The sequence below is a fragment of the Phyllostomus discolor genome, chromosome 10 (assembly GCF_004126475.2).
Source record: "Phyllostomus discolor isolate MPI-MPIP mPhyDis1 chromosome 10, mPhyDis1.pri.v3, whole genome shotgun sequence".
Taxonomy (NCBI): domain Eukaryota; kingdom Metazoa; phylum Chordata; class Mammalia; order Chiroptera; family Phyllostomidae; genus Phyllostomus; species Phyllostomus discolor.
Window position 1 is genome coordinate 23,339,793 of NC_040912.2, and position 22,900 is coordinate 23,362,692.

Here is a 22,900-nt window from a genome sequence, read left to right on the forward strand (position 1 = left end):
CTTCATTTTTTCCTCTCTTGCTGTCCTTTCCTCTGAAAAGGATTAATGAGATAACATGTGAAACATCTTAGCACAGACTTGCATTAATTACATGCCAGATGAATCGTAATTGTTTTTGTTTATGTGTTCCTGTTCTGGCCAAATTGAGAAAAACTGGAAGAATTTTTAAAATAATAGTTTTACTCTAAACTTTCTGCATGTTGGAAAGACATAATTATATATTGGCTTTGCTGGTTGAGAAACATAATGGAGGATGTATAATTCATGGAGTCTCTTTACAATATGTCCCAAAATCCTACCATGTGCTTATACTACATGTGAAATTGCTCCTTTCTCCAAAAAGACAGACTTTCTTTGCATTATTCCAGAGAAAGAAGAAATGGAACTCATTTCCATTTCTTCTCAAGTAAAATTATGTAATAACTACATAATTTTACTTCTGTAGTTATGGGAGACAGAACCATTCAGTTTCCCTTACTCTGTGACACAGAATCTGTAAGAAGTCTAAGTAGCATTTACTGCCAAAAGATTCTTGCAACAGCCCTCGGATGGTTCGGCTGCTCAAAAAACAATCCCGGGAATGCCACCCTGGTCCATCTGCCCCTTACATTATACAGGATTCCTGGGCATCTAAAACCACATTGTTTGGGTAGCTTTATGCCTTGGAGACCTTGTCTCTTTTTTACAAAATAATATTAATGAGTAGATGCAAAGAAAATGATTTTTATAAAAAGAAGCACATTTTCACAGGTCTCTAGTTAGGTCTGGTTAGAAAGACTTGGATCTTTTAAGTTCCTACTCCATTTGGAATTTCCAGAAGTACTTCGAACGAGTCACACTTCTCACTAAGAAAGCTGTCAATCCATTTCTCACTGTCTTCCAAAAATCCATAGCAAGTGGGCAAAAGCAAAGATACTAACACAGTGTTTTCTCATTAATACACAACTAAACAGATAATTAGAGAATAATTTTCCCAAACATACTGAGACAATAGTGTCGGAGGACAGACTCAAAGCTAGATTTTTTATTCCAAAGTCTATAAACTCTGCCCAGTCCATCCCCGCTTTCCCCTGGCTCTTTGACTTTGTTTCAAAGTAAATAACTGAGTAGTTATTTTTCTACAACTTTATAAAAACCTTTGGATATAAGTAAATTATATTGAATTATCTGGTGGTACCTTTGTAGCAAAAATAAATGAAAATGCCATCGAGATCTACCTCTTATAATAGAAAATTGAAGGGAATTAAATGTAATTGAAGCCCTTTTTAGCATTCAACTCAATTAAGTTCATTCCCAGAGATGGTTCTTAAGGTTAATATAGAGAGCTGTCCATGGTTATTTGAACCAGTATTACGTTGAACCGCATGAAATTGCTATTTTTGTAGGTCAAGTGGCAATTTCATGTAGTTCAACTGAAGGGGAACAGTTACTGTATTGTGTCAAGTTACCTGGTATGGACTCCTCTCTGTCCTAGGCTTTTCACTGTCAGAGTCAAGTCTGCAGCTACTGCCTATGAATTGTGGTTGCTGCTTTCATGTGAACAGTATGCACTGTGGTGTATGTGGTGTGCCTCAGAGAGGGTAATGATTGTCTTCTATAAAAATATGTAGATTTCCTCATAGTAGATACTTTTTATGGGATGATAACTCATATTGATGGCTTGAGAGTGACTTGAATTCATCAAGCAGTTTTTACTCTATGTGCATTTAGAAAAGAAATCTTCTGCACTCAATGATGTGATTTCTAATGCTCGCCTATGTCCCACTTCTTTATGGAAGCACATACAATAAAGGGAAATACAGTGATTTTTAAGGATACATGGATGAGGAATATGGCGCAAAGAAAAATGTTAGCAGAAAGAAAACACGAATCTAATAATGAATATAATAAAGGTAATGCACAAAGTGTATGCCCTAGGAGCCCGTGAATTTCTTGAAGTAGGACCACAAGTTCTGTCCCTAAGCTTGTAACAGCCAATGCAAAGAGGAGCACTCCATTAATTATGAAATCACACTGTTCATTAGACAAGAGAAACCAGTTGTAAAGAAGAAGCACAACAGTTTCTGGATTTAGGGTCAGAGAGGAAATTCACCATCAGTCTTTCATAAAGACAGCACTGTAACTATGTTGAATACTTACAACCTCATTAACATCTATACAATCAGCTCCATGACGAATTGTAGAAGGAAGCTTTTATTTTAAGCAATTTTCTTCAGCCCAGGCCACTAGCATAAGTATGAAAAGGTAACTCAGTAAAAACAAATTAGTGGGGGTTAATGTGATGTGGCACAGATTTATAGATCTCTGCTAAGCGAGATAACCCAAGGAGAGTTCAGAATATCTAAATGGATGTACAGCTATGCCCTAGGCAGCCCTCCTCAGAGCTTTGATAGATGTTGAGAGGCAGAGAGTCCCCTTCCATCCCCTGACACAAGGACCTGGAATACTGCTATTTGGGTTTCTATTTGGGTGCAGTTAAAGGCAGAGACACGTTTTCCAGCCATCATCTAGGTAGAGATAAGATGATCATCCTTAAAAGAAAATCGAAAGGCTTGACAAAGACACAAACTTAAATACAATATTATCCCACTTCAAACAGGGAGATGAGTCCAGGCCTCACTGGATGCAGGGCAAAGAAAATGTTTAGGCACAGATAAAGGAAAATCAAAGGTCCATACATCTGTTCCCCAGCTTGTAACCCAAAGCAAAAGTCTGAAACAGATGCATGGGACAACCAGCTTCAGCATGTCATCTATTAGAAGAAGCAGTTTAACTTTCGGACCTTCAAACTAAAATGACTTCCAAGTATAAATCTGTAGAACTAAAGGAGTTCATCTGAAGTAACATGATAATGATGAAGAGGATTAGGAAAATGATAGATAAGACTCTATATATGAGACACGTTTGTTTTATGTTTATTTGCTTATTTGATCCTCACTACAAGCCTATAAAGTAAGTACTATTATTATATAATATTTGAGGTACAGTGACATTAACTAATTTTATGAAGTCATATAGCTGGCAAAAGTCATAACCAGAGTTGTGAATCAGAAAGTCAAAGAACATGTATAAAGGACCCATGGACAAAGCCAGTGGTGGGGAGGGTTGAATGTGGGAGGTGGGGGTGGGTAGGGCAAGGGAGAGTAATGAGGGAAAAATGGGGACCACTGTAATTGAACAACAATAAATTTTTTTAAAAAAAACGTCTAGCTCCTTAACTGGTTCTGAAGGATTATTAATTGTAAGCCAGTTTGATGCTGGGGAGAAGCTACCTCCTCTCTAAGTGATACTGGTGTTAGAATATGTGCACTTCTTTAAATAATAATTACATCTCAGAGCCAATGGTCTGTTAATGTTATTGCTATTTAATGACATAAGACTATACATGTATAACACTCATGCTTCTATTTTCTATGGCAGGAAGTCTTTATTCATTTATTCAACCAATATTTATTGAGAGCCTTGTATGTGTAGGCACTGTTCTAAATACCAAACATAGAAAAGTGAACAACAAAGACAAGATTCCTACTATCACAGTTTATACTTCAATGGAGAGAAAGAGACTATACAAAAAGAAATAAATAAATAAGAAAGTATCAGGTAGCAGTAAGTGCTATGCTGAGAATCAAAATAGGGTGATTGTGAGAGAGAATGACTGGGTAATGATAGTATTTGTTTGGCTTCCCAGATTTATACACGTAGCCTGAAGTTTTCCCCTGAGGGGCCAACTCATACATCTATCTTTCTATATATTTGGCATCTTCAATCATACACATTAGGTATATTTGTATCTCCCCCACATACTCTTGTAATAGCAAAATAAATACAAATTTTAAAACAGTATCAGAATACATATATCTGAATAGCATAAGCTCCATGATCTGTTGCATAGATGTATTAAAATAAGTCCCTTAAAACTTAGGGGGATAATAATCACTAACAGAATAGGCAACACATAAGTGTTTAGTAAGTATTTATTGAATAAATAATGGATGGACTTAGTAATGACCCCCAAGTATTTATATATATGCTTCTAACTAATCATTACTCTGGCAAATTTTTTTCCTCTGGTTGCAGAGAGATGAAAGCTCTAAGGTAAGCATATTTATAAATGTATCACAAAACCTGGAAGTCAATATATTAAATCATCAGAAAAGCAAACATTTTGTTAGGCTTCTGCTTCCAGCCACAATTGAGTAACTGGAAACTTCTCAATAAGAATAACTATAAAATGAGGAAATATATACAAAGTGACTGTTTTTAGGCATTTACACGCAGCAAGCCGCAGAAGACTGTGATTACAATTATGATCACAGTTGTGATCAATCACCTCCGTCTTCTGCTGGAGGCTGTTTACTGACACAGAGCTGGAGAAGCGGAGACAAAGGGAGCGTCAGGTCTTTCTGAATGAAGGAGTCTGAAATCTGAGCTCCAGGCTGCGGAAGTGACTGGACATTTCAGGGCAGGGCACAGGGAGGGCATCTGCCCTGGGAGGAGTGGGATGGAGTCCAGGAGTCCACGTGTGGATACACCAGGAGTCCGTGGCCCAGGGCTGGGCTGCACAGGTACAGACTGAGACTCTGTGAAGTCTAGCAGAGATGCTGTGCGACAAGGCTGTGCTGAATGAAAGATGAGGGTATAGGTAGTGCAATGCCTGGAGGTTAGTTAGAGTTCTAGCCCTTCATGGGCGAAGAACTTTGCTAAGCACCTTGGACTCCATGGCCCTGGAATAAGACCACGCTGTCACAGCCAGAAACACTCTAATCCAAATGAAACCAAACCTCAAAAGATCTAAACAACCTGCCAGCAATGTAACTGTTTGACGGAAAAAGAAAACTTAGAAAGATGGCATAATTCAGACTCTCTACAGCACATCACTCACAATGTCCAGTATATGATAAAAAGTTACTTCACATGCAAAGTAGTAGAATAAAGAGGCCAATTATCATGAAAAAAACCATTCAGTTAGATAGATACCTTGAGAAAACCCAGATATTAGAATGAGTAGACAAAGACTTGAAGAAACTATTATACATATGTTGAAAAACTTAAAAGAAAAGATTGTCTTGGGGAGTGAACAGATGGGAGTATGAGAAGAAAAACAGACATTATAAGAATATGGAAATTCAAGAATATAAAAAACCTGCAGTAAAAAAATTCACCCAGTGGACTTTTAGAGATTGCAAAAGACAGATCAATAGAAATGATCAGATCTGAAGAACAGAGAGTTTAAGAAGATTAAGGGGGAAAAATGAAGTGAATCTAAGTGACTGTTGAAATAATATCCAGGTGTCTATGCGTTAATATCACAGAGAGAGAAGAGAGTGATCTGAAAGAAAATATGTGTGAAGAAACAATGGTCAAAATTTCTCCAATTTGTTGAAAAAGAAGCCATCAAATTTCAGATCTCAGAAGCTCGGCAAACCCCAAGCAGATAAATGCAGGACAAATACAGCAAAAATATATTCAAATAACTAAACACTAAAGATGAAGAGCAAATTCTTAAAGCTACCAGAGGGACAGGGGTGGGGAAACATGAATAAAGATAACAAATGAAGGTTGAAATCTCATTAGAGACAATCAAGGCCATAAAACAATGAAACGATGTCTTTGCTGGAATAAACTTCCAGATTTCCATAGCCAGCAAAAATGTTCTTCAACACCGAGGGTGACAAAACCGACATCTTCAGAGAAATTAAAGCTGAGAGAAATCATTATTAAACAGTTAAGAGTGAGACTGTGGATATGAAATGCCTGAGTCATGTGATCTTGGGAGGTTATTTACCTTCTCTGTGACCTATTTCTTTCTCCAGAAAATAAAGATAATAACACTGGTAAAATTTTTAAATGAGAGAATCCATGTACTGAACTTAGAACTGTGTCAAGCAGACACTAAGGTCTCAATAATTCTGATCTAACATACAAAGCAGGGCCCAGGTTTTAAAATAAATTCTCCTTTAACAAGAAGTATGTAATTTGGCAATAGTGCTGTAAGGGAAAAAATGCTCCCACAATTATAGCTGGGACCTTGGAAGTTGAGGAAATCCTCCAGGCTCCAGTTTTCTATTGTACTTTCACCCACAGTAGTATCCAAATTTCCTTTTGGGAGGGTGTGCAGAGCCTCCTCCATTTCCTCAGTTCCAACAAATTTATCAAGAACCAAAACTTTTATTCTTGAGGAAAGACTAGCTTCCCTTCTCATGTGTGGCATTTCAGATCTATTGGGTGCCAGCTGGCCTGAAACCAGTCTTCATACATGAATGTGGCCTCCCAGCTGAAATGCAGTGGAGCTCATTGGGAACCCTCCCCCGCCCCGAGGAGAGAGCTGAGGAGAGCCAAAGCCACGAGCGTTTTTTGATGACTCCATCAAGAAAGGAGACAAATCATCTTGACATAACAGCACAAGTACTAAGGAAAATCCATATGAGACCAGATCCCTGGTTTTGGATTCACTCCTAAATACCCTCTCAACAGTTCTTCACAGGTTATATGCCACCTGCTCCCTCATCTGGGTGAAGCCAGAGGCTGAAAGCCCACCCCCTCCCCGACCCCTGACCATCGTCCCTCCTCGATTGGGCTGTAATGCTAACATTCTTCCCCTCAGAGAATTACAGTCAGTAATTCTTGGTGTCATACTTCATGGATTTTAAAACATGCAGCTCTACATTAAACTTTGAATGATGTGTAATATTAAAACACAGCTCCATTCCAGTTTTTAAGTGATACTTAGCATTCAGGAAAGCTTTGGTGTTAAATAGAAGGTCAGCAAAGTGCAAGGAGGAGACTGCATTCCGTGTACACTGCTGTCCAGAGAGGGGAGAATCTGAAAATGTATGAGAACAGGGAACTTAAAATGAATAACAGTACGAGTGGTGAGAAGTAGAGTTTTTAAATTGCAAAAAAAAAATGGTTAGAGAAAAAGTAATAAGGTAATAAATGTTATACTTAAAATGCCATTAAAATAAAAAATGAATATGAAAAAAGGTAATAAAATAGGTAAGATTTTGAGTGATTACAATAGGCTAGAAGTTGACAAAGACATAAATGTAAGAGACATAAAGCTGAGATTAAAAAGTTAAAATCTGTGAGATAAAATGTATGACAGTGGAACCCAAAACAAGGAAATTTATTTATAAAAACTTGTGCATTTATTCTTACATGTTTAAACTTCAGTCACCTTCAAAGTACTCTCCACGTGATGCAATACACCTATTGAGTCATTTTTTCCATTGCTCAAAACAGTGTTTGAACTCATCTATTTTGATGCCTTTTTGTGCTTCTGCAGTTTTTTATTTCAGCTTTTCTACACTGGCAAAATGTTCCACTTTGTGGATGTTTTCATCTGGGGAAACAAAAAAAAATTGCTTGAGGCAAGATAGGGTTCTGGGGAGGGTGGGACCTAGGGTTCAGGCTGTTTTTGGTCAAAAACTGCTGAACATGCAGCGTAATGTGGGCAGGTGTGCTGGTAAATCACCCATGATGAAATGGACAAACACACTGAAAAAGTCTTCAAAAAAATTTCACTGAAGCCGAATGCAGCCTCTCAAAACAACGCCTGCTAGTACACTGATACAGATGGGTTCTGAGAATGCTCACCTAGTGAGGGAAGCCTGTACTACAAGGGGCCCATCCTCCAAAAGATAATTCCAGTTTTTGAAAGCCCCCCCCTTGTAAAAAGAGCTTATTAACAAATAATAAAAATTCAACTTAAAATGAAATAAAGACTCGAAAGGAAGGCCTGAAACTGTTAAATTTATAGAAGAAAACGTAGGGCAAAACCTCTTTGGCTCAGGTCTTGGCTATGATTTTTTGGATTTGACACTAAAAGCAAAGACAACAAAGGCAAAACTGAACAAACAGGGCTACATCAAACTAAAAGGCTCTGCTCAAAGGAAACCGTCAACAACATTAAAAGGCAACCTGTGAAGTGGGAGAAAGTGTCTGCAAAACACATATTCAGTAAGGAGTTAGTTTCCAAAATACACAAGCCCACCTGCCTTAGGGGTCTTTCCTAGTCCTCGCTCCCTTTCTCCCACGATTTTATCCTTTTTCCCTAAGATATAGTTTTGTCAACCCACAAAAAGTGAGTCGGGGGCACTAATATCAAGCCTCCTGAAGGACTTTTCCTGAGGTTTGAGATCTACAATGGCGTATGTTTTACAAGCTCCACTATTATTCTTCTAAGCAGTTTTACTTAGAAGAATATAGTTAAGAGCTTGGGGAAGGTCTTTAAATTCAGCTTCTAGGCTGCTGAAAGTAAAAAGGTAGGCATAGGCTTAGAAAAATTATCCAGCAAGAAATAAATCACCAATAGAAAAAATAATATACCACTGAAGAAAAAATTCTTACTTAATATTCTATAGCCAAAGACGACAGCAAGCAATTCTTTTTTAAAAAATTTTTTTCAAAGATTTTATTTATTTATTTCTAGAGAGGGGAGGGAGGGAGAAAGAGAGAGAGAAACATCAATGTGCAGTTGCTGGGGGTCATGGCCTACAACCCAGGCATGTACCCTGACTGGGAATCGAACCTGTGACACTTTGGTTCGCACCCCGCGCTCAATCCACTGAGCTACACCAGCCAGGGCTAATAGCAAGCAATCTTTACCAGAGTGCATGCAACTCTGTAAAGGGCATGGTGTCTTCCATACAGTGAGCACTCACTGCTGCAGTGATAGGGCTCCTATGGTTACCTTCAGCTCCCATTCTGCGTAGCTGTGTTTCTCAAAGTTTAGTCTTCCATCAGAATCAGATGTAGTGCTCGTTCAAAATCCTAGCTCAAAAGTCCCCAACTTATTCCTAGATTTCATTCCAGATGTAGCGAATCAATTTCTGAGTGTGGAACCTGGAGTCTCCACTTCCTTAAAAAAACGCTTCTCCTCACTTCCAGCCCCCTTGCCCCCGTAATTGTTGGATGCAAATTGTTCAATGAAAATTGAAAAGTAACTGTTGTGAAATTAAGCATAGATCCTGAAAATTAGGATTCTGTTCCACAGAATCAGACACCAGTAACTGTCACGTTCCAACAAGCTCTGATGCTACATGGTGACATTTTCCAACTGGTGATACTGAGATGGCTGGCCCTTCAGGTGTGTTTTTAAAAAACACCTGCTAGAGTTTAAAAATCCCAGAAACATTAATGCTGTTTTTTTTCTAGGAGCTTTAGGATAGATTGCACGTACTTACCATGAATGAGGTGAACACCACCCTTGTGGTAAAGTCTACTGAAGTGGGAACCTAGGCATGTTGGAAGGGCTATTGTTTACATGTGAAAATGAGGAGTTTCATCCAGACGAGCTGTAGGGTTGATGGGTGGGTTAATTGGAGGTGAAGAACAGCAGGGCAGGAGTGGAGGTACCAGGAGGAAGAATTGGGGGCATTTCTGTCCATTGGAATGCTGCCTAGAGCACAGGGCCCTGATCTGAAAGGCAGTGGGAGAAAATAGATGTATCGCCGTCTAATGGTCAAGAGCAAGGAGAAACGATGCGATGATATCCAATGGCTAGAGATCAGTTGCTTGGACTGAATCTGTCACCAGACGGGTTCCATGTTGGGGGCTGGCCCTGCCCCACACAGTCGGGGTGTCTAGGCTGTTTCACAGGAAAGAAGTCAAGAGTGACTCTGAGTGAGAAAGCAAGGTTTCTTTGGTAGAGACAAACAGGCTAGGATGGGCTAGGGGGCAGTGCTCCCGGAGAGAGGATCAGTGCTGGAGCCACCGCCGCCCCCTGGTTTCGGTTCTCCCAGGCACTGCAGGGAAAGAAGCAGAAGTACACTTCTGATGGGGACCGTCACAAGTGAGTTGCTTGTCATGGTCAGTGGTTCTTGAGATTTTGTATGTTTCAGTGGCAGAGGGAAGGGGGTGGGAATTGCTCCTGAACTTTGTTGTGCCATACTCTGACTCTGCCTTATGGTTGAGAGAGGGTCTTGTTCCTAATATGGTCTGTTCCAGAAATATTGTGGTGTTGGTCCCTCTGGGGTGAGGGCCCTCTACTTGTGGTGTCAGTTTTCACTGTAATGATGGTATAATGAGCTTTTCACTTTAATGATGGGAGGAAATCACAACCCACTTCTCCCACTACCAATCCAGAGCCTTCCTCTATTGTTGTTGTTCTTCCTCTCCTTCTCCTTCTCTTTCTCCCTCTTCTTCTCCTCTCTCTCTGTCTCTTTCCATAACACTTTTGCCAGCTTATACTGATAAAAGGACCAAAATTCTACCACTCTGAAGCTGCCCTTTTAGGATTTTGATTTTTAAGCTGTTTATTGAGAAACAAAAGACTTAGATAAGAGCCTTTGACTCCTGCCCCCTTTCCTGTCTGGGAAATTCAGAGAGAAACCTGCTTCAGGAAGGAGATCTTAGGATGTTTGCCTTAGCCTAATTTGAACTAAATGTCACAAACAAGAGGCCATTAGCTGGGGGCCTGTCAGCTGGACACCAATGTGTCCCATTGTTCCTGGGTGGTCCAGCAAGGATTTTCCTGCCCTGCCTGTTCTGCTCTTCTTCAGGCACCTGTAAATCATTCTCACTTCTGAAATCTGATGCCCCACTACATCATCTTTCTCCCTTATCCAAAAATAATTTCTACCCAATGTTCTCTCACTGTCTTTGGAATTTTCACACTTATGTGAACTCCCCATGCATGTGTATTAAAACTGTGATTATCTCCTGTTCATCTGTCTCTATTAATTTGATAATTAGCTCAGCCAGAGGAGCTTAGAAGATGGGAGGAAAAGTACTAATATTATTTTAGTCCCCATACCATACTATGCCATGTAATAGTTCATAACATTCCTGTTAATTTTTCTATTTCCTCACTCCTTCCATAGAAGCTGCAATAAAGCAGGCATCTTTATCTGTTTTGTTCTCTCCTAAATCCAAAGCACCTTGTATATACCAGTGTGTTTCCAGTACATGTTAGGTGCTCAATAAACATTTGTAGAGTGAATTAATTAAATAAATATTGAAAACATTTACCCAGTCCTGACAAAATGTAAGGGAAATTTAGGAATAATTATAAAGGATTAAATAGAGAACATTAACTAGAATAAGAATCAGGTCCAAGTTAGGTGAAAATAGCTTGGCGAGCCAGAAAATCTGAGTGGGCCCGAAACCAACAAACTCATTATGACAACATTTTTCATAGGAAACCAAGTAGTTTTGAGGTCACAGTTCAAGGCTACCCACAAATCATGCTTTTGGCCTTTGCCTCAGTGTTCTGGGTTGTTTTATTTTTTAACTTCAAGACGTTAGAAGGAAAAACCATAAAACATCTCCAAGCCATTTATTAAGTTCAGCCTCTGTTTATGTAATGATAAGGAAAAGGGACTCAACACAGAGTTCTATCAATGGAGACTTTGAAAAAAGAATGGAAAATTTTAGGAAAAAAGAAAGTCTTTATTTTCATTTTTTTAAATTATTTTATTGTTGTTCAGTTACAGTTGTCTATATTTTCTCTCCAACCCTCCTCCCCAAATATTTACCTCTGTTTGCTTCTAAATAAACTGTGATCAGACAATAATAGTGGCAGCAGCCTGCAATGGAGAAACTTGAGTGAGAGCAAGCTTAGCTTAGATTTTGTTTTGTTCCAGAAGATGAATAGGGAAAGTTAATAAAATATGCAATTAATATGGTCACACACTGGACTATGCTTAAATCGCTATTCACAAATTATTTCTTTCTTCAATATTCTATCATGCTTGGTATTATGACCTGGGCTGTGTCCCTCGGAATCCATAAATTAAAGCCCTAATCTTCAATGTGACTTGTTTTGGTGGCAGAACCTTTAAAGAGGTAATGGAGGTTAAGTGAGGTCATAGGGTGGGGGCCTAATCCAACGTGATTGGTTTCTTTACAAGAAAAGAATGAGACGCTACAGATGTGCCAGAACAGAGAAAAGGCATGTAAGGAGAGAGTGAGGAGGCAGCCGGAGTGACTCTAGGGAAACCACCCCTGCTGGCTCCTTGGTCTTGGACTTGTAGCCTCCCGAACTGTGAGAAAATATATTTCTGTTGCTCAAGCCACCCCGTCTGTTACTTTCTTATGGTAGCCCTAGCAGACTAATATATTTAGTCATCAAAATAATTATATTTCAAGTAAGTTTCCCTGTCATTATATTGTGGAAATCATACAGGTTCCAAATTGCTTATTTTAATTTAGAATATCTACTAATGCCATTTTTCTAGTTAGGGACATTGTAAATGTGAATTCAAGTCAATAATGGTACGTTCCGACAAGGCTTCTGTGTGTGTTTTTCATAGACTATTCTACAACATGTCCTTTTTTTTAAAAGAAAAAAGAAAAGAAAACCTCCATATTTGCAGTGTTGCAACAGATGGTACCTCCCTGTAGTAGGAGAGTGATGGCCTCATCAAGCTGTCGATACAGTTTGTAAAATTGAAATCCTGACAATGATTGGCATTGCAACAAAGATGTATATTTTGAAAGCCCACATTTTTAAAGGTTCTTGTCTTACATGAATCAAGGTCAGCAAGAGAAATTATTTGACATGTTTGTTCCTTCCTATAAATACTTCAGAGGATAGCACAGTTCTATTTTACTCATGTCAAGTCCCGGGGACTGTTATTTCCAAGGCAATATGGCATTGTGAGCATACGCATATGGACCTTTCTCTGTAATTCCCTAAAATGACCAATAGAATATACAAGTAGGGAAGCCTGCATCAGTTCTGAAAACAAGAAGAGAGCCCATCCACAGGCAAGACCTCTAGAAGAGTTTCTATTTGCTAAGGCAATGATGTATGATGAAGGAAAGGGGGCACACCGAGGCAAAGGAACAACCTCTGTGAAGCTGAGTAGAATTTCTGGAAGAAGTAGGAAGAGACCATTGACAGGAGTTTCCTTGGCACCCAAACTCAGCAGAGTAAGGGCTGGAGACAAGGCCCATCACTGGGTGCCCTGCTGACTCTGCTCACAGGCAGCGCTCAGACAGCAGACCAGCTGCACAGAGAGGAGATGACTTTCTTGGAAGTCTGTATCGGTTACGAAAGTGTTAGTGTTGGTATTCGTGTGCTAGTGCCTTTCCCACCATCAGTCTCCTCAACACCCACAACTGAGAAATTAAAACTAGAGCATGCAGATAGATAGCTGAGCTGAAAAGAGAAGGGACTACTCTCCTCCAGGTTTAACCTGGACCCGAAGGGATATTTGGGAAGAGCCTCATCAGAATTAATTAAATGTACCCAGTATATAATTTCTGCCTGACTATACACCAAAATAGAGCAAACCTACGCCACCTATAACTCCAAAAGAATAAACAGAAAAATCAAGGGGCCTGACTACAAAGACTGCAATGTCACGCACAGGGACCACCTGAAGAGCTCAGTTCTGAAATAGTCTAATGTCGGAAGAAAAACAAACATTAAAAACTGTTTGCGACCTCAGTCACGTTTTGATTGGTGATCTCAACCCAGTCTAGGAGGTTCTCCTGGCAGCAAGCACTGAGAGGAAGGGCGCAGGCCCTGAGCTGGGATGGGCTGGGGGTGACTGTCAGGCCTAGCCGTTCGTGGACTGCTTGGAAGCAGTGACGACTCTGTTGGATACTAAACACATTAATTATGAGTAGAAAATAAACTCAAGGACTGTGCATGCATGCTTCCTAAATAAACTATATACTGTCTTGAGTTAAAAGAAAAGGTTCATCAAAAGCGTTAGCTCAGTAACAACTTTGTCGTAGCCAGAAAGGGCTGGCAGTGAGTTTTGAAGCACATTACATACTGAGAGATAATTCTGAATGATTGTTTTAAATATGGTTACAAAATTGATTAAAGAATAAGTGTAGTATCTGCCAAACAATACCCTGTATTATTAGAAAGAACATGATGGGCTTTATGTCCACATTAAATATAACAGCTTGAGAAAAACAAAAGAAATTTCTGTGAGTCAAATTGAGTATAAGGACATCTTCAAAAACTTTCAAGTAATTATGGATATATGTAAACTTTAATTAATTTTCAAAAGAAAGATTTTCTTTCCTTGCTTCACATCAGTTCTTGGGAATAAACATATAATGCCCCTAGCTGACATGTAAGTGGGTGTTGTGTAAATCATCAGATAAAACCTTGGAATTAAAACAGCTTTGGTTCAATATACCTTAAATGCTGCTACACACTTGTAGCAACTAAGGGAAAGCAAACAAACAAAAAAATCACCATTGTCATTGCTTTTGTACCATAGCACTCTTTCACATCTAATATCTAACACAAGAGCAGGGCTTTGAATAGAGTAGGCATCTAGTGTTTATTGTGACTGAACAAAAGAATAACAAAGTAAAGCATTTTCAACTGATCTTGTTTTAGGTCTTTGGAATCTCTTTGTTATTAGGCCCCTTGTGCTTAATGGTAACATTTGGTCAATACCTATACAGAAAGTAAGATTTAAATCTAAGAGAATTTTCTTGTAATTGTGAGTTAGCAACCAAATAAGCTTGTTTCATGAAACAATATATATATACTACTTCAAGAAAAAGGTAGACTTTCAGGTAAGACAATGGAAAATAAACAGAATGTCAGGAGGTTTTGAGTGCCTAAAATGTTTTACTGTTTTGCTAAATGGACGAATGAATTATTAAACTTAATGCTTTTTTCTCAACCTTTGAACCCTGAGATATCTTTTGTATGAGTACAGAAAAGGCGTATCATTTTACAAACAGGTCTGAAGTAGGCTGAGTGTAAGATCCTGGTTTAAACAATTCTGAAAATCTAGATATATTTTTTATGATGAAAAGAGTTAAAATACATAAGCAGTATATTTTTAGGCACTAGAAAAGATATTTAGTTTAAAAATTTGACATTACAAACAGATGAGAATCTAAACTATTTCTTATTAAAATGCCGAGACTTTGTTTTCCAGATAAATGTCACTTCCAGTCCCTGCTGCCACCACCCCTTCCCCTAAACACGCACAACCAGAACCAAACACTGTTGTAAAATTTACTGTGTGCTTTAGTCAAGCCACCCATTGTATTCGAGATTAGGGACTCCTGGGACTTTGGGTAAGGCACGAGGGAAGAACAAGGCTTTTACAAATTGTCATATAGTACAGTGGAGTGGGTAGCAGCATGGTCTTTGCCCCTGATTAGCTGTAGGAACTTGGGCACGTTACTTGACCTCTCTGTGCTTCAGTTTTCTTGTCTTTAAACAATTATATCTACTTCATGAGATTGCTTGAGGATAAAAGAATTTATTAAGTCAATTCAATATAAATATTAACTATCGTCATTATCAGTATAAATGCAAAACCTCCTACTTTAATAGTAATTTAATGGGATGGCCCGTTCCTGATCTCTGGTAGAATGACAATTTGGTTTCCATTTCCAACTGGAACCCAAAGGTCAGAATAATTTTCACTGATAGGCCAGCAAGGTTGGTGTTGGATTATCTTGGCCATCTCTTTATATTATTATGTTAATATGACACACACTGTATTAATAACCCCCATTAATTATATATTAATTTATTCTTACCTATAGCAAATGTATTTCCATGTGTCTATAGCTGTTGTTTACACGGATATTACCTATTATTGGACCCTCCTCACAAATCTGTGCAAGACCACAAGGAGAAGTAGTTTGAGGTATACCTGAAGATTATGGAGCCAAATTACCTGAATGTGAATCCAAAATCTTTAATTTCCTAGTTGTGTTATTTGGGGAAAGATACTTAACCTTTCCATGCTTAATTTTCCCATTTGGGGATAATTATCCCTACCCCCCAGAGGTGGATAATTGAATACATACCCTAAGGGGTTTTGTAAGAATTAAATGAATTAATATGTGTTAAGTACTTAGAACACCATAACATTGCCCAGCACAGTAAAGACCAGTATTTGTTAGTAAATAAATCACATTCCACTCTGTCCACAGTGGATTTCCTATTCGAAGGTTTATGTTAAACGTTCCTTGCTTTTCTGTTGACACTTGACTTGTTCTTCCTCTTCAGCCAGAGGCCAACAGAGAAACACCTGTAGTTGAACTGGTTGGGTTCACTCCTCACTGCAGGGTGGGGTGGCGCACTGCAGGGGCATCTGTGGGCGTCTCAGTTGCAGCGTCATGAAGGATTTATTACAGCCCTGGGACTTCCGTTGTGGTTGTTTTTTTAGGAGGATTCCAATGAGTGCACTTTGCCCTCAGGAAGCAAGGATAATTGGATGATCAGTATCTCAATAAACCTTATTTGGAGGGAGGACAGACAATACAGAGACTAAAGCTATAGCTGGCGAAGGTAGAACTCATTCACGTTATCGGGCGGAGGGGACTGTTGGACAATTTTTTGCGCTCCTCGCAGTTTACCTTGTTTTTGCTTAGACAAATTAAGAAGTAGTCATATATTTTTATCTCACTCTGTCCTAGCACAGAAGGACCTTGTCTGATTTCATGCTCTGTGAACTTGTTTATGTCTAACAGGAGAAAGCCACGGCCTCCGCCTGAGTTCCAGGCCAGCTACGAAAAACCTCGTGGCCTTGCTGACAGTATCGGCGGTCCCAGACTATCGGGCTGCTCTCCTCTTTCCTAGACCTGTGTATTTACTCCAAAAATAATGACATTGCTCATTTTTTACAACTTTATATGAATGGTATACTTCAGTATATATTCTTCTCTGCCTTTCTTCACTCTTCGATATATTTGTGGGTTCTACCATACTGATGATTGTGCTCAAGTTCATTTATTTCCACTCCTGTATGGTGTTACATACTATTGAATTCCATAATTTAATATCCATTCCCTTTTTGTTGGACACGAGTTGTTTCTAGATATTTACATTTATAAATAATATTTCATTGCCAGTGTCTGATAGTTTTTCCAGCCTATAGACTTAGGAGTATGCACAGCCTCAACCATACTAGATAATTCCAATTTTTTTTCAAAATGTTTAAAATAACTTAGATTTCCACCAGTGATGTTCAACTGTTCTGGCTGCCTCACATTTTCTCCAGTACTTGGGATTGTGAAGCTTTTAGATTGTTGAGAAACTAATGGATTTAAAATGTCTCTGGTTTTTACTGGTTGTGGTTAATCTTTTGAATTCATTTCTTCCATCTTATTTTATTTTCTTCATTCCTTTTTTCTGTTTCTTTGTCTCTCCTTTCTTCTCTTCCTTTGAATCTATTGCAACAGTTTTGTTGTTATTGCATTGTTTCCTTTGGTTCGGAAATGATGCATCCTCATCCTGTTTGGATAAAGAGATTACTTCAAAGCGTGAAGGTCCAGACCCAAATGAATACTAAGTGAGAAATAAAATACAAGATTACATAATACGTAGGTTGGTGAAGGATAACCAGAGGTCAAATGGTCTTTCCTAGTAGATTTCTCGTTTTTTGTCTGAAAAATGCCTTCCTTTGCCTCTGATAATTAAAGAGTTCTGGACAGGCAGTTCTCTCACCGGGCCGTGAAAAGAGAAAGTTCTGTGACCTGCAGAAGAGCCACGCCCCCAGGAAGAGGCAGCCTTCCGACTCTACTACCGTATCAAGTCCGCGCTGTGAACTGGGGAAGCCTCTGAGGATGTTCCTTTCTTAGGATTCCAGTTATATTATTAAAAGGTTTCATTTTAAAAGTAACATAGAATTCTTCTTTTAGGACGATAGCACAGATGTAATATTTCCTAATTCTTCTGCTTGAAGAAGAAAAACTCCTGGACATTACATAGTAAAATAAGCCACAAGATGACTGAATTTTAGAGAGAAAGAGACAGACAAGCTAGACTTGACCGATGTCCATGTTCCGGTTATGATATTGTGCTGTACTTTTCTAAGATCATACCATTGGGAGAAACTGCATAAAGGATATATAGAATTTCCATGAATTACAGCTTCATGTGAATCTACAATTATGTCAAAATGAAATTCAGGTTTTTTAAAATAACACATAAGCTGTTCTTAGGGTTTTACATAGATTCATTTTCAGAACACCTCATTCACCATATTGCTGTAAAAAAAAGTCTTAAGTTTGTTTCCTATGATGAGTTTTTTCCATTTGTGATGCTTCAAACATAAAAATACAAAAATACAAAAATATTTTAGATTTGCAACAATGCAGCAGTCTCATTTTTCATTTGTTTTGTTAATTCCAGAAAAGTTCAAATATGCTTTTGTAACCTTGTGAAACATACAAAGTAAATATAATTGAATGTCATGTAAGTGATATGAGAAAAATAAAATTTCTCCTTTATTTTTAAGAGCTCAACAATAAGACTTTTTAAAAATCCAACATATATTTCTTTAGAGCTCGTACAGGGTGAACAATTTCTTGGGTAGTACAGTTCTACTTAGTAGACCATTCTAGAAAATTCAGATCTCAGTTTTTAAGAATACGTGATCAGGAATAAATGCTACATTACATAATACAGAACTGCAGGAACTATATCCCACACATTGAAGTGGAACACAGTGAGGTCTCCAGGGTCTGTCTTTCACCTCATTCGAACAAGCCTTCGGCAGTTGCGAAAATGTAATTGACTTATAGTTTTTGAGGCGCTCAGCTAATATCTGCGATTTACATGAATCAATATAAACTCCATTTTCAAGAAAACGTATAATGAAAATCATCAAAGGAATAGAATCGTACACAAGGAAATATGTACTCTCTCCCTGTGTTTCTTTGATTAATGAAATAACTTTATATATCCTCTAAAAAGACATCTATAAAATTGAGGTTATTTTCAAGAACTGTATTATCTCAGAGTTGACTTGGTTAGTTTAGAAGCTAAGAAGATCTTAAGAGTATTTTGCTTTAAGCAATACTTCCTCAAATCTTTATTCAACACATTTCTCTCTTAATAGCTCAAGATTTCTATACTGATTATTCTATTTTGTTCATTTAAAACACACTGAAAGCTAACATTATGCTTATAATGAAAATGTCCAGGAATTAGAAACACAATGATTTAACCTGTTTCCTTGATAAAACCTTCTTTCCCGTCTAAAGTTTTCAACCAATACATAAAGTAAATTTTTTCATGCTCTAACAGTCCTCACAATTGTGTGCACTTTAGAGTAATAATGATTTTCAAAACAATGTAAAGTTTAAAATTACTTTTAGTCAATTGGGAAAGTGGAGACTTTTCAGGTAATTGTACACACAATTCTAATTTAAATGATAGTCTAAAAGATTTTACAAGTGAAGGAATTACTTATGTTAATTTGCAGTTATAGCATTTCTCTACACACTGTAGACTTATTAGTCAAAGTTCCCCAGAGAACATCAACCAATAGGCTGGAGAGACATATAAGAAGAGATTTGGAATTAGCTCACATGATTATGGGAATGGGGCCACCGTTGTAGTTCCGGGTTTCCTAGAACTAGGGACTGTGATGTTCAAGGGCAGGAAATGGGTGTCTCAGTTCAAGAGACAGGGAATTCCCACTTCCCCTACCTTTTTGTTCTGTTTGGTCTATCAATGGATAGGACAATGCTGGCCCGCACTGGTGAGGGTGATCTTTTATACTTAATCTACAGATTCAAATGCGCCCATGTAGACACACCCAGAAACAATGTTTTACCCGCTATTTGGGCATCCCTTAGCAAATCAAGTTAAGACATAAAATTGACCATCATAAAACTCTTTATTGTTTGTGAAATGTGTACTAGTGGTGTCAAACTATGTTTTGTATTCAGAGAAGTGAGGCATTTATTTCTGTATTTTCTGTCATCAGCGTGCCAAGTACTTTCACTGTTGGAAGACAATAAAATTAATCATTTTTGGCTTGGGCTGATGTTATGATAATGCACATTGGCAACAATTCTGATAAACTTAAGAATACTCATGGTTTCCTATACTAAGCAAATTAGGGCTGCCAAGTTATCAGTTTTCACTGAAGTGCGTGTGTGTGGAGGGCGGTGAAGAGGAGGAAAGGGATAAGTTAAGTATGTGTAGGAAGGAAAAGAAAAAACTAATACCTATAGAATATTTTTCAGAAATGGAAAACAGTGGCAGAAAGAGGAGTTAATATAATAGTTTTAGGTAGCATTGATTGGTACGTGTGTCTGTGTGTGCAGGAAGTTGAGAGATGCACAAGTACCTACAGTTTGCTATAGTGTTGGAACTACAAGCAGATATGTGTAGTACTTTTATTTAAAAGTTAGGACAATATAGCTTAAGCTATTTGAATTTCTCTGTGAGCTTCTAGATGCAATCCCATGCAATCAGAATTGGGTAGTTCTTTATATAAAGAAGATCAGAATTATCTGGGACCACTTTTATGTCAGTCCTTTGTGCTACAGGTATGGGCATTCCAAAGTATTGATGGAAACAGGCTAGTTTTTTATTGAAGGAAATGCATGTCCCAGACATTCACTTCTTAAAATTTTTACAACAAAAGTAACTATAGCTATATAGTATACAATGTACAGCTAAACTCTATTCTTTTCTGCTGTATACATAGCTTTAAATATCTTTCTCACTTATTATTTACATGAACTGTCAAATGCATGTGCTGCACATAATAGCCAGACTGCAACATAACAATAGAAGAGAAGCAAGGGCAAGCAATATTTAGCCACAGTTTGGTCCACTTATGAACAGACATGGATAATTAAAAGTGTCTCCTTAACAATCCTGAGATTTGAATCACATGTGCAGATGATGTGTTCCATAAAAGTTCTGGAAAGTATCTGGTGAGTCACGCAGCTGGAGGTAGAGAGAGATGCCCCTTTGGGTGGCATGAGCTCTTCCTCCGAAACACCCACCCGTTACTGCTCTGGGACCCAAAGAAAAGGGAGACTGTGCCATCGGAAGCCACAATATGTATTTTGCTGTACATATTGAAGCTGTGGCCTCTCTCCTATTGTGTTCCATCCTCTGAAGGAGATATACCACTTTCTTAGGATCTGACTGCAGAATTTTAGACATAAAATTGACCTTAAGGATTATTTTACTGCCTAGGAAAGTTAGACTCAGCATTATTAACTGTGTGATGAATTAATTGCGAGGCTGGCGATCAGTCCTTGAGGCCTCTGGTCCGTTCCCGGTGACCACACTGTCCTGCCACTTTCCCTGCTCCTTCTCCTTTTATTTTCAGTGTGTAGCTGAGAAACTTTGGAATAATGTCTTGTGGCATTTTTAAACATTTCTCTTCTCCATACATGAAGAACAGTCTGATTGTTGACCGTAATAGTTTAATTTTTAAGGAATCTCTATTTTTCTCCAAACAGCCTCAAAACCAGTGGATTTGAAATTGTGCACTGGCCCTGACCCCAACACCACGCAGCTGTGCCACATTCCCTGTCCAATCGAATGTGAGGTTTCACCTTGGTCGGCCTGGGGACCTTGCACTTACGAAAACTGTAGTGACCAGCAAGGCAAAAAAGGTATGTGCTGTTAACATGACCTCACGGAACCTTAAAACTCCCATCAATCGAATCAAACCATGAATTATCTTAAAATGTCACTCTGTGTTACTTGCGATTATTTATTTGTGATAATTTCCAGAATGGCTAAAGAGTAGTGATTGCAAAAGATGAATAAACCTACTCTGGTGATGATCCCAGAGAAGTAAAACTGAAGAGAGTAGGCAAGATACTTATTAATTTTGACAACAGATGGAGAAAGTATAAGGCAATTCTGTACAGGAGTTATTACGAACTAGGCTGTGAAACTGATCTGGATTGGAAAACCTACTCAGTCCCATATTGTTTAGATATGTTAATTAGCTAATCTAAATCTTTATCCCCTTATCTGTAGGGAGGACGTAATAATATCTGCCACCCAAATTTTCTCAAAAGATTCAATGAGATCATAAACAAAGATCTTAATTCAGTGCCTGATCCATAGCTAGTGCCTAACAAACAGAAGTCAATCCTTTAAAAGTAAAAACAAACCAGAATGCCATTCCTCTTATGATGCAAATGACATATCTAAAGAGAGTAGATTAAATGCCTGGTTTATCATTCAGTAGGCATTGTGGGGTAATTTTAACATGATCTAGAAATTAAAATCATTTTCCTATTTTGTTTTAAAGGACAGTGGCCCTACTGATTCTAGTAAGTCCACATAGCAAATAAACAGGCACTAATTTTGTTACATTGTCCAGAAAGGCAATATTTAGGTGCTACTAAGGCACCGAGCAGGACTTTTGAATACTCCCCATCAGAGCAAGTTGGTTTATATCCCTAATTCAAATTTCCGGGGAGTCTAAAATCAACTAAGTCTCCGAGAGTCAATTTCTCTGGTGCTATCCAACTTATCAGAGGTTTCTTTTCAGATTTAATCGTGTGGTCTAGTGTTGAAGAATTCAGAGTAACAGCACTTTGATCTGGTCATGAATATTTCTGAACAGCTTGAGATTTCATTGCTTCTTGGAATAGCTTATAACTACAGACTTTCTAAGTCAAGCAAAATCAGTCTAGATCTCCCTCTCTCTCTCTCTCTCTCTCTACCTGCCCCAGCCCTGGGGGAGATGGGAGATACTAGCCATGTCTTGCCTTATTTTTACTATAGTAAGCTAACACCAAAAGTTCCTTATTGGTCATTCTATGTATTCATTCATTGATGCGTTTAATAATTATTAATGAGCTCACATTAAGCTAGAGTTTGGGGATGTACCAGTGATTAAAGCAGAAATGATTCTACCTGCTTTCGTTCAGGGTTTCATTCAGCCTTCTTCAATATCCAACTCAGGAAGGTAACAATAAATATGTTCCTTCCCCCATAATACAGGTTTCAAACTGAGGAAGCGGCGCATTACCAACGAGCCCACCGGAGGCTCTGGGGGCATCGGGAACTGCCCCCACTTACTGGAAGCCATTCCCTGTGAGGAGCCATCCTGCTATGAGTGGAAAGCAGTGAGGCTTGGAGACTGTGAACCAGATAATGGAAAAGAGTGTGGTCCAGGCACTCAAGTTCAAGAGGTTGTCTGCATCAACAGCGATGGTGAGACAGATGTACCTGTCCTGC

General features: G+C 38.4%; 1 protein-coding gene across 3 annotated transcripts in view; it reads left to right on the forward strand.

The window, feature by feature from the left end:
• THSD7A (thrombospondin type 1 domain containing 7A) overlaps positions 1-22,900 on the forward strand; it is a 349,815-nt gene that overhangs the window by 188,010 nt on the left and 138,905 nt on the right. For all 3 annotated transcript variants that reach the window (XM_036010570.1, XM_036010569.1, XM_028525671.2), the window contains exons 5-6: positions 21,160-21,315; positions 22,664-22,876. In XM_036010570.1, coding sequence (XP_035866463.1) covers positions 21,160-21,315; positions 22,664-22,876 — 369 coding nt within the window. The remainder of the gene's footprint in view (positions 1-21,159; positions 21,316-22,663; positions 22,877-22,900) is intronic.